We start from the raw sequence: 13,648 nt of genomic DNA on the forward strand, positions 1-13,648 counted from the left end.
CTGTATTTAAGTTTTGTCGATCTGGAAAAGGCACATGACAAGGTGCCATGAGAGAAGCTATTCAATATGCTACAGTTATATGGTGTCAATGAGACATTATATCAAGCAATACTTAGTCTTTATTTGAGTTGCAAGTCAACAGTTAGAATTGAAGTAAGTACATTATCCCCTCTGTTATTCATTATCTATATGGATCACATTATGAAGGAAAGTGGTATTAAACATGATATCAGAATTGGAGATGTTAATGTCAGCTCTTTGCTTTACGCGAATGATGTTATACGTCTAAATAAATCCGCTACAAGTTTGCAAGATTCCCTGACTAAATTGAATAACTGTTGTAATAGATATGGTATGAAGGTCAGCATTAAAAAGACAAAGACAATGAAATTAGGTAGAATTGTTGAAAATGTCAACTGTGTTGTTAATGGGGAACCTGTGGAACAAGTAAAACATTTCAGCTACTTGGGCATGATTTTTACTGAAGATGGTAAATTAAATATGGAAATAGACAACAGAATCAACAAAGCTGGTGTGGTAGGCAGTCAATTGAATAAATTCATATGGAATAAGAGAGAAATTAGTTGGAACACTAAATTAGCTGTATACAAGACAGTGTTCAAACCAGTTTTAACTTATGGATCTGAGAGCCGAGTCAGAAGTAAAACACTTGACCAAAGACTAGAGACCGCAGATATGAGAGTCCTGAGAAAGATTAGAGGCATGAACAGATGGCATCAATGGCAATATCGTATTAAAAACGAGGATATTAGGAAAGAACTTGACATTGTCAACATCCAGGAATGCGTTAGCAGAGCTAATCTCAGGTGGTATGGTTACTTAAACAGAATGGGCGAGGAAAGATTAGCAAAACAAGTGTTCTCTGCCAAGTTGGCAGGAAAATGACCCAGAGGAAGACCAAGATATAAGTGGATTGATACGATACAAAGTGCCTTGGACAATAGAAATATAAGATCTGATAATGTTGGCGTCTTGACAAGTAACAGATTGATTTGGAGGAAAATTGTAGATAGGAAGTTAGTAATGATGTAAATTTTTCATGTCATACTATCATATCCTGTACACCCTTTGAGAGTACATGTCAGGAATTTGATGATGATGATATTTAGTATTTTTGCAATTACCCTAATTAAAAGTGATTAGTTCCATTTTTAATTAATTTTTAATTTTGCATTTTTTTTTTTAATAAATTTAATAGGATTATTAAAATTGTTATTTAAAATCATGGAACAAACAACAAAACAAAGGAAGTATGAAGCCCAATATAAAATAAGGGTAATTGAAACAGCAAAGCAAACTAATAACTGTGCTGCTGCAAGAAAGTTTAACATAACCGAGAATATGGTAAGAGATTGGGGGAAGAAAGAAGATATTTTAAAAAAATTGCAAAAGAATGTGCAATGAGAACAGGGTCACCTGATGGCCGCAACTGGAAAATCATGTTGTAGAATGGGTATTCGAACAAAGGCAGAATGGTTATCTTGTTACAAGAAATATGATTAGAGCATATGCACTAAAATGGTCAAGGTTGAATCCAAATGAAAGTACAGAATTTCAAGCTACTTCAGGATGGTGTAATCGTTTTATGAACAGACAAAATCTGGTAATATGACAAAAAACGAAAATTGCTCAAAAACTACCAGCACATCTTGACCACAAACTTACCAGTTTCCATAAATTTATTATTCAGTTGAGACAAGAACATAAATTTCTGTTGTCAAATATTGGAAACATGGATGAAACTCCTATTAGCTTTGATATGATTAGCAATAAAACAGCAGAGTCTAAAGGTAGGAAGAATATGCTAGTTCGAAGTACAGGTCATGAAAAAACAAAGGTTTACGGTTGTGTTATCATGTTTGGCTGATGGAACCAAGTTAAAACCAATGATCATCTTCAAACGTAAAACTAAACCTAGATAAAATTTCTTTCAGGTGTTTTTGTACATTTTCACGAAAAAATGGGTGGATGAAAATAGTGTGAAATTATGGATAAATAATGTGTGGAACAGTGACCAGGCGGTATAATGAAGAAACGCAGTTTATTAGTATTGGATATGTTTCGTAGTCATTTAATTGAGAATACTAAAAGTCTTCTAGAAAAAAGTAACACAAAAATTGCTGTTATACCAGGTGGTTTAACTTCTACATTGCAACCACTAGATGTCTGCTTGAACAAACTATTTAAAGATCACATGTGAGAAGAGTAGAATAATTGGATGTTGACTGGTGAAAAATCATTTACAAATGGTGGATCTATGCGTGCTATCACTTGATATGTTGTGCAATTTTGTGATCAAATGGAATAAAGTAAAAGTAGATTAATAAAATCATTTAAAAAGTGTGGTATCTGTATCTTATGGATGGTACAGAAGACGATCTATTGTGGGACACTGATGACAATGAAAACGAAATCAATTCACCGGATTCAAACTGGGATCCATATGATGATCATTTAAACAATGAATCTGAAGAAATATTTTCAACAGATGACAAAAATTAATATAATAATTATTAACCTCAATTTTCATTTGTTTTTTAAGACTTACATCTATTGTAATATTTTAAATAAATTTATATAACAAAAAATTGATCTGATTTGTTTATAAACACTGCCTATTTTCTTATATAATGATATATTGTAACTACATAAATGTTCATCCAAGAAATTAAGCTTCCTTTTTACACTTGCCGCATAAGACAGCCCATGATTTGAGGGGTTTTCTGTAGTATTTGAGTCATCTTATATGCTGACATGAGTAGGCTCCTGTACCAAACCAGATTGCCTTTGAAAGATTGAGGGCAACATGTTTCTCTAAATTTTTCCATGGCTTAAGTCCAGAGATGGGTGGGTGGGTGGATGGATGGTGAAAGCAAGATCAGCTGTAGATTACAAGTGGCAGAATCCATACTGCTGGTCATTGATTAGTTGGTATGTCTCTGGGTGGTTCAAGAGTTGATTGCTGGTGACTTTCTGCATAATTTTAGTGAAAGAACAGAAGTAAGAGCAATTGGACAGTAGTTCATTGCTTGACTTATCACCCTTCTTTGGAATGGGCTGGATGTGGCCTTTTTCCATGTTGTGGATTAGATGCTAGTTGAATAGGATAGACTGAAGAGGTGATACAGGATAAATGTCAGTTCTGAGGAACAATTTTTTAACACAAGGCAGAATACTCAGGACCAGATGCCTTGTTTGTGTTCAGGTGATTAAGGATTCTTCATATTTCTTTCTAAAGGAAGACTGAGTGAGTGACATGGAGAACCGTTCTTGGCAGAATGGAGGGAATGTTACCTAGGTCATTAATGCAGGAATTGGAAGTGATGCCAATAAGCATGGTAGAAATATAATGATATATACATGACAATGTTTCTGTTTGACTAGCAACTTTCTCAGAGATGTTCATCCTGACATACAATTTACTCTTGAAACTGAAAAGGATGAATGTATTTCCTTCTAGATTTGCTCAGGCTTCCTCAGTCAAATAAGAGCCTTCAGCTTTTCATCTTTAGAAAGAACACACACACACACACACACACACACACACACACACTAGACTTTATATCCATTAGTTGCATCACCATCCTAGTCAAAAATCAGGATACCATTAAATCTTATTTATTGAGCTTGCTCACTGTGCTCTACTGAGACATTACTAACATAAGAAGCATTTAATCAAAAACATTTATGGTATTTGTTTATTGCCAGTCTAAGAAGTTGTGAAGTCCCATATGTCAGCAATGTCTCCAGATTACTGAAATCCAATGATCTCATAGTGGATTTTTTCCCAATTAATAAACTTTCCTCCTTTTAAGCTGTACAAAGGACACATTTTCCTCCTTTTCCTACACAAGAGTAATTCTCAGCACCTGTAGTTTATCATACAGCCAAAATGGCAGATCTGCAATTGCTTGCCATGATGAATATCTATACCATATTAGACTCAATGATTTAGAACAATTGGAACTAGATGGACTTGTCATCTCCTTCAAACACACCATTTGTCATTCTGATAGAGTGCTGGCATTTCGCATGAGAAGAATGAAATTTTTACTTATCTGGCCAAATCATGTACAGTACATTCAAGCAGATGTGATCCAAATGACTAACTTCATGACATTTTAACTTTTTACGCAATTAGTATATGCAAACATCTAATTATAAATTCTATTTATATTTACATAATGCATTGCTTAACTTATTTTTTCTTTTTTTTTTTTGTACATAACATTCTTTATTAATTTATCTCTTTATCACTATTTATTAATACCTTGTGTAATGCTACTATAATCTTTGATATAGTATAGTATGACTTTTGCTGTCTTTGTGCCAATAAATAATAAATCAAACCTACCAACAACCACAGAATTCTTTGGAAAAGACAAGTCCAATATAAATTTCATTATGGAATGGTTGTATAAAGAAAGATGAGAAACCTTTTTAAACAGCCAATCTGAAGAAGATCGGATAGGCTTAACTTATTCCCTTTATGAGAATCTTTCTTCACACAGTCCTCTCTATTTTTTTTTAAATAAGTCTGGACTGTGCTATTCTGCTTTATTCATGTGTGCTGAATGTTACTTGTGCCTGTTTCATTCTGAATTCACACTGAAGATGCTCTTGATACTGCGGCAAAAAAACTGTACAATTAAAATTTAATTGTACAATTAAAAATGTAACAAAAATGTCCTACTGTATTAATGCTTATTAATGAAATGTCCTAACCAAAACCTTCATAAAGAAATTCAAAAAAGAAATTCCCTAAAACTACTCCTGACATCCTACTAGTATATTATTGTCATAAAGAACAATATGATTGATTTGAGACTGAAAAAGAGAAGCCTCATAGTTGTTTATGGCTTTAGTGATGAAAGACACTATTAAACAAGGAAGTGGATGTACCGTATTTCTTCTTTAATAAGATGTTGGTGGAGAAAAGAAGCGAGTTCAATGGCTATTCTTATGGTACCAGATTTGTTAAGTGCAAAATGCACTGGCAGTAAATCTTATTCACTGATGGTGAATAGGATCCATCTAAGTTTACAGAGACATACTTATTACCCATGATCTAGCTTTGACTAGTTAAGTGCATAGTACAGTTATAAGGAACACTGATTTATGCCCCATCTTGTAAATTAGAGTATAGAAGATATTCAATGCTGTTTTCTCTTAGTTAATAAATCGATGATTTTCATCAAAAGTAAGTTCAAAGAACTTGACATCTGTTGCTAAGGAAAAATAGCTTGTTAAATCTAAATCTGTCCTAACGAAAATTGCATTTTTGGTAAACATGTATGCATACACACTTTTTCCTGCTAAAAGCCTGAACCTATCACCTCACTACATTGGGCAATCATTTGTTTGTTGCAATCAACTAATTACCCTCGAGTTACAAGAATACTGAAAGATGAAATCATGAAAATAGAAAACACTGCTTACAGCAGAAAGACGGAGAATTCTGACAGCTTCAAAATTAATTTGTCATGTTCTCACTGTCATAATCAACTCTACAAAGTTAACATTAGTTTTTTTATGTTATAGGCAATACTTTCTATACTAATGACTATCATTCCTATAATCTGAGGATAATTATGACAAATGGAACATGCAAATGATCACTATGGAGTCAGACTTTTAGCAGAAAGTGTCTGCATACACTAGTTTAGCTACAGAGAAAACTTTTAATTAAGAGAGAAGTGCCTATTTATGCCAAGTTTAATACTTTTTTTTTTCCCCATGTAAAAGAAAAAACTGATATCAAGCATTCACATTTCAGAAATCAAACCCATCTCTGATGCATTCATTCCCAAAATGTTCCCAAATGAAGCAAGTGGTCTAATGTTGATTAGTATCTAGAAAAGCCACAAGTGTTGAAGAAAAAAGTCAATGCTTTCCAGATACTACTGAAGATGAGTATTAACTGTTTTCTTATAAAGGCTATTCAGAGCAAGAACAGTAACTGTTTGCAAGTTGTAGATATTTCAAAGACTTTGGGAAAGCAATAACCACTATCTTCAGCACCAAATCTAGAAACCAGTAAGTACTTTACAGAGCAAGATTAGCAAATGCACAGATCACAGTGGTAGATGTTATCACTTCAATGGTATCATCAGATCCTAATGCAATTTGCACTGGAGAATAAAGGTGCTGATTCAGTTCCTAAATTAATGCTTAATTATACAGTTCTAAACCACTAGAAAAGATGTTTCTCTATCATTGTTCAATTCAAAAATTCAGGTATAAAAAAAAAATGCTAATAGCTTAGCTTTAAACTGGTGTGTCTACAACTGTATATCTACTTACATATTCAGCTAATGGCTGTGGTGTGCATTTGTTTTTCATTTTACAGATTTTATGCAATATAAGTCATATTGTATAAATGATATAAAGTGGATCCAAGATTACATTAGTTATCAGTCAAAAACTATGTACTTTGGCCCAAGTACATTTAAAAGCTTGCAGGTGTGATATAATATGAGCACTTTTTTGCATGCGTGCATGCGTGGGCTCAGTATGGCCTTTTAAATTCCAACCACGGTTTGGGACAGAATCATGGTTAGAATTTAAAATGCCATGCTGAGCCATAGTACTTTCATACTAGATCTAATACTTATTATAAATTTTTAGTGCTCTAGTACTTTCACCAACAGATCTAGTACTTTCTTCCTTCAGAAAATAATAACACGAGAGTTAGACATACGAATTTAATATTTTTCTCTTCTCCCACCTCCCCCATATGTCACATTCAGAGACACCAACATGATTTCTCTTCCCCCCCCCTCACTGTTCACTAACCTCCCATTTACCCATTTTTTTGCTTGCAGACATCAAAGATAACTTTGTCTGCTTGTGGTTGTCATCTGATGCTGTAAGCCATTGTCCAACTCTTCCAACAGAAAAAAATACCAGTTTCATTATTTGTCTGTATTAATTGTTATATTTACTTTAAATTCAGTGGATACAGGGAAATCCATTTACTTTTTTTTTAGATGGATCAGGAACTTGTTTGTTTGTGAGGTTTGACTAGAGTATTTATTTAGCAATATCAGTTATTTTAGAACTGAATGCCATATTAATGAATCCTAAAGATTAGTCAAGTGTTCAGATATATAGCAATTATGCAATGATTGATCAAATAAGTTCGTGTTCCTTCTAATATTTTCTTTGGCAATTGTAGAAGAATAGCAATTGGGGCAATAAACTTCATATTAGCTTTGTAATGTGAGAACATGCTCAGAAGGTAGCTGCTTTTCTGTTGTAGATTTTTAGCAAAGCACAATTTATTATCATAATCTTTACTATCAGGGTATAAATGATAAAACCACAACAAGCAATTTGAGAATGCTCACAATGCTGTATTTCTGACATCTAAAGCACTGAAGTGGATTAGGGATGTACATCCTCAGAGTAGTTAAGATAGCCTGCTTTTTCAGATATTGGATATTCAGAAGTATAAAATGGTAAAGATGATATTCCTGGTCAGAACCAAATTATCATTACTACATAAAGTGTGTAGCTCACAGCTACAACTCTTAATCTTAAACCCTGAACATACCTTCTCAGCAACGGATGTGATTCTGATATGACTCCTCTCTAAAATAATTAAATTCCATAGAATGCTATTACAAATAATATTTACCTAGGGATATTTAGATTAGCTGTTCTGAGCACTGCAGATATCATTCTACAAGAATATCATGTGAATATAGCTTTTAACTATTGAGAGATCAGAGATCCTGCAAGTCCTTTCTGAATAAAGAAAGATGATATTTTCTGTATGGAGCATTCATCTGTTTCATGGATGATGAGAAATATACGTTCTCTGTGAGTTGGACATTTTTCTGTTTCTTACCTCTGTTAACCATTTATGTAAGTAAGTAAGCCTTCTGTACATTGTTGAGGCTTTGTGAACGGGTGCTGATAAATTTGAAAATAAAGAATTCATACTCAAATGGATTTTACATTCAGTGCCAGATATCCCAAACCATCACTGGAGGTATCTGTGGGCAAAAACTATCCAACAAGCAAATGCATGCAAAAATGTAATATCAGAGTTACCCTCAGATGCCTTATGAACACTGTAGCAAACCCTGATTCCTATATACAGACCATAAGAAGTAGATTTGCAACATCAATGTTCCTTGCAGGCAAGTCCTAGCCAAGTGATCTTAGATAAACCATCCAGGGCTGCCACACATATCCAAAATAAGGGATAACATAGTCCATGCACAGAACTTGGATCCGTCTTCTAGAAGTCTTCAAGTTACACTGCATGGCAAGCACAAGAGCAGACTGTTAATCTCTATAATAGTGAGACTGGAAAAAGGAAAGCAAAAGGACTCCAGAGAAGTAGGAAAGAGCAAAGAATAGAGGAAGAAAGGAAAAAAGGGATGGTGGTGGTCCTATTTTTGGCCACTGCTGTCACTGGGAGGTCCTCTCCACCACAAATAAGTGTCCCACATGGAGACATCTTCACAACAGGGAACCCACAGAGCGAGAAAAACATTTCAGCTATTCAGGTACAATTTTAAATAGCATAATAAGTTGATCATGGAAACATAAAATATGCAATCTGAAATGGTGGGAGCAAACTACATTTGGCAAGTAAGTAAATCAGGAAATAAAAAGACCAAAACTATAAAATTGGGCAGAAACATAGAAAACTTCAGCTGCGTTATCGATGGAAAACCTATAAAGCAAGTAAAATATTTTGGCTACTTAAGCACAGTTTTTAGTGAAGATGACAAATTAAATTTAGAAATCAACAACAGAATAAACACAACTGGTATGATGGAAAGCCAAATGAATAACTTGATATGGAATAAGCGAAAAATTAGCCAAAACTAAACTACAAGGGTTGTTTGAAAAGTTTGGTAAATTTCCAATAGATGGCAACACAATTCATTCATTCATACCAGTGTCGGCAAGTATCATGACTTTTCTTTTTCATGACCCCTAGCAAAAATTTTAGCCACGTGTGATGAGAGTTCTTGTTTGACAAATATTTAAAATGATTGTGTTCGCATTTTTCATAAAAATGAGAAAAATGAGTTTTGTGCAGTGATAAAAAACTTTTATTTGAAGAAGTGGATGGCCACACAGAAAAGCCGAGCTAGATGTAGTTCATGGAGACTCTGCACCAGCATTAAAGACTATTTATTTTTGGATAAATGAGTTTAAAAGTGGTCGTAAGTTCATCGAAGATGAAGTGCACTCCAGAGCCTGACTGAGGTCACTACGCAGGAAATGATTGACAAAATCCATGGTATCGTTATAGAAGACCACCAACTGAAAGTGTGTGAGATTGCTGAGATTGTAGGCATCTCAAATGAACGGGTGTATAATATCCTGCATGAAAAACTGCACACGAAAAAGCTGTGTGCACAATGGGTACTGCGATTGTTGACTGTCGATCAAAAACGCATGCGAAAGGACATTTCAAAGCAGTGTTTGGCAATGTTCAATCGCAATTCGCACGATTTTTTGCATCAATTCGTGACTGTAGATGAAACTCGGATCCACCACTACACACCTGATTCCAAGCAGCAGTCAAAACAGTGGACAATGCCCAGTGAAAGAGCACCGAAAAAAAGCGAAGAACGTTTTGTCAGCTGGGAAGGTGATGGCCACTGCTTTTTGGGATTCGCAAGGAATCATCATGATAGATTTTGGAAAAGAGTAAGACAATAACAGGAGTCTATTATGCATCATTGGACCATTTAAAAGAAGAACTGAAGAAAAAAACGGCCAAGATTGGCACACAAAAAGTGCTCTTTCATCAAGACAATGCACCATTCCACACATCAGCCATGGCAATGATAAAACCGCAGGAATTGAGGTTCAAATTGGTTCCACATCTACCATATTCTCCAGACTTGGCCCCATGAAACTTCTTGTTCCCAAATCTAAAAAATTTGGCTTGGTGAGAAAAATTTTCTTTGAATGAGGATGTCATCAAGGCTGTCAATGACTATTTTGCACACTTTGACAAATCCTACTTTTTAGATGGGATGAAAAAAATTGGAAACTCACTGGATCAAATATGTATACCTCGATGTAGACTGTTGAGAAATAAAGGTGATTTTTTCCAAAAAATGTGTTTAACTTATTTTTTTTTTTACCAAACTTTTCAAACAACCCTCGTAGACAAGATAGTGTTCAAACCAGTTTTACGTTATGGATCTGAGAATTGTAATAACCTTGGGATATTAGTCAAAATGCGACTAATACTACCACTAATGCTATCACTGAAGGTTAATATGAATATGATCTCTTGCAACGTAAAACAGAATGTAGCCTTGAGGTGTTCCCACGCCCCTCACTGAAGTGTTACTTTAGCATACTATTTACATTGTAATGCAACCAACTATAACATGAAGGTCAAAACATTAGGAAATTCAAATTATTATTCTGAATATGGGAGTAATCCATAATTTTACCAAAATGAATAAATTCATACTGAATAAAAAAAAAAAAAAAAAAAAATCAGATAAAATCTTAAATTAGCAGCATGTGTCTGAAAGTTGAGTTAGAAAAAAGGTTGAACTAGAGATCATATGTAAGATTTGAAGAAAATAAATGCAGGGAAGATAATGTGTCAATGACAGAATCATAATAATGAAACTATTACAAAGGAACTTGACATTAACATTCAAGAATGCGATAAAAAAAAAACTAAAGAGAGATGAACACAAAATAAAAAATGTTTGCAAACAGGCATTTGATGACAATGGCAGTTAAAAAGACAAACTAAAAGCCAGGAGGAATGATTGGAGGCATGATAATTAAAGCAATTTTAGAAAAGAAAAATAAATGTTGACAAAGTTACACTATTATAGCATCCTGTATACAACCTTGAAGATATATATATATCAAGAAACTATTATGCTAATGTTTTATAAGAATGTAAAAGAATGCCTGTCAACAAACCTACAAGTTTCAAGAATCAAATGCAATATTCTATTTACAAAGCAGGCTTCAGGAATATATTGGACTTTAGCTTAACCTAACTATATATTTTTGAATATTCAGTTACAACTGTTGCCACTTGTCCTGTCTCCCCCACACACACACACACACACACAGATTTTTTCAAATAGCCAGAATGGAGCAACAAACATAAGCTATTAGTTTCTATATTCTGGTTTTATTTTGAAATTTCGGTATATTAATAATTAGTCAAAAACTGAGATCTTCCACCTGTCATAAAGAACTGATTTACTGCCTTTAGAGTTACCAAGGAGAATTATTACCCAGAGCAGTGAAAAAAGAAGCATGACTTCACCATCATTTGCCTGGAAGACTACAGTCTTCCAGGCATGAAAGATGCCTATCTGAATTTCCTGCTATATATATATATACACACACACACACACACACACACACAAATTCAGTAAATGGCAATTTTGAAAACAGTGTTCAAAGAGCTTTCAATTTTGATTTACAGAATGCGGGTCAATGGAACAGTAAGACAGTTGACAAAGTCACTGATCCTTGACCATCATAATAGTATCAATGCCATATTGTGATCTGGTACAATTTCAAAGTTCTCATAAGAACACACTACATTAAAGTCCATGCAGTTAGCCAAGTGGCTATGCACTTTGCAACCATATGACTGGGAAAGGAGTGTCTTAGGTTCGATTCTCATCGCTGATGTGATGAGCTCAGGGATCTTTCTCAGGCATAGTAGCCAAGTTAGCCAGTCTTGGGCGTGGACAGCAGGATTTATCTTCCCAGCTTATCTGGGGTTTTCCCTCCCATAAGCAGGCAAACCAGCCCCGTGAACACACATGGATATTACAGTCAGGAATACTTGAGTCCCAGCCACAGGCTTGATTCGTCAGCTATGCCAGTCAAGAGCCCAGATAAAATTTGGGGGGAAGGGGGGGGATTGACATGGTGCCGTACTTTCCTGTAAAAGAGGCCTCACGGCTGGTATATCATCATACGCTATAAAAAAACTACATTAAAAATATCATTTCTATATTCCAGCTCCATAATGCTGCTGAATGTCGTATTATAGGAATGTTTTCTTGTAGACAAGCTTATACGTTGGTTATGCATTACTAAATCACTTAAGGAATTGACAACGTATATAAGAATATAAATTAAGAATATATTATAGGAATGTTTATCTTCATTAGACCAAGACTTCCCCATCCAATTAATGTTATTTAATGCATTTATGAAGAAATCCTGTAAAGGGTTTTTAAAAAAAGTTATGTACACTAAGAACAGCTACTTACTTTATGATCATTGCCACATTTATCAGGGCCAAACATTATTGTATATGGAGTTTTGTCATGGAAGCTTCTGAGATCCAGATCTGATGTTTGAGATAACAGTTTCATATATGCACCACCACATTCCTGTCCATTTTGAAACAGTACTTCATATCTAAATTAGAGTTAACCAAATAAAAAAATAAATTAAAAATTAAGTATTAAACAATTTACTATTTGGAATCTTAACTAAGTAAACTTCATTAATCAGGTCGACAGAAAAAAATTGTCAAAATTAGAAATGAAAAAAAACAAAACAATTTGAAAGAATTCTAAGAATAAGTCTAAAAGACTTCAATAAAAAATTTAAAAAAAAATGGAAACTTACATCTGCACTATGAAAACTTTTATTTGATGTAATGCATTATAATTGTTTATGCAGTTGCACAGAACCTTTGGTATAAGCAACTGCACTAATCACTATGAGAAGCTCGTATCTTATTAGTGTTCAGACTTGACAGTACTGTTTTCAAACTCAATGGTTCTCTCTGTCTCAGCAATTATACACCATCAATATTGCTTTTCTTAATAAAACCTTTTTTCTCCCTATGCAGTTAGAGCACCTTCTTTTCCAAGTATCTGCTCTGCTTTACCTTATCAAGCTGAAAGTGAGACTGTGCTACCCACCCAAATAGAAGCGGTTATGTCTTAAATGATATTGCCAGAAATCAGAGAGACTAGAATGGCAACTCAACATAATTGGTCAAAATGACTTGAACAAATGAACTATATATAATATAAAATATAACATAACAGGAAATTGCTGATTATACTAGGGGAAAATAATATGGTCAACAATAAATAAACTTTTTTTAGTCCTCGCAGTTAACTCTGAAACTGAGTGGAACATTAGCATAGTCAAAGCTGGCAAAATAGTTAACATTCTCCTAGAAATGAAAAGGTTTGGTGTTGGGATGTGTTTTCACATTTGACATCTGTAAATGCCATGTGGTCACTCCCGTACCTCACCAGGTTTGGGAGTGAAGCTTTCTGCTAGGAGTGGTAGGGTCACAGATGCCCTTTCCACACAGAGTTAGTAGGACAATCACAAACATCCATGCTCGTGGCAGGATTCAAACCCACAGTCTCTTGACTGGAGAGAGCAGATATGCTAATCGCTCGGCCAACCAGGCCAGCCAATTTGGTCCAAGAGAAGAGACAAACCAATGTGAGTCTTTTCCTTGACAGAGCTATCACATGACAATGAAGAGGATCAATTAACATACACATTGTTCAATTCATTTCAATAAATTATGAAGACTAAAACAATGTTAGGAATAATTACTTTAATTTCCCAACTTTCTGCCTTCATATTAAGGTCATCATTTGTCTAGAATATACAC

General features: G+C 34.4%; 1 protein-coding gene across 1 annotated transcript in view; it reads right to left on the reverse strand.

Moving 5' to 3' along the window:
• Positions 1-13,648, reverse strand: part of LOC150109288 (calmegin-like) — a 394,668-nt gene that overhangs the window by 276,162 nt on the left and 104,858 nt on the right. Inside the window, exon 7 of the mRNA XM_090412401.1 lies at positions 12,270-12,420. Within this exon, the coding sequence (XP_090268527.1) occupies positions 12,270-12,420 (151 nt within the window). The remainder of the gene's footprint in view (positions 1-12,269; positions 12,421-13,648) is intronic.

Source organism: Typopeltis vanoorti, chromosome 2 (assembly GCF_054136105.1).
Source record: "Typopeltis vanoorti isolate ZY-2024b chromosome 2, IOZ_Tvanoo_1.0, whole genome shotgun sequence".
NCBI classification, from domain to species: Eukaryota; Metazoa; Arthropoda; class Arachnida; order Uropygi; family Thelyphonidae; genus Typopeltis; species Typopeltis vanoorti.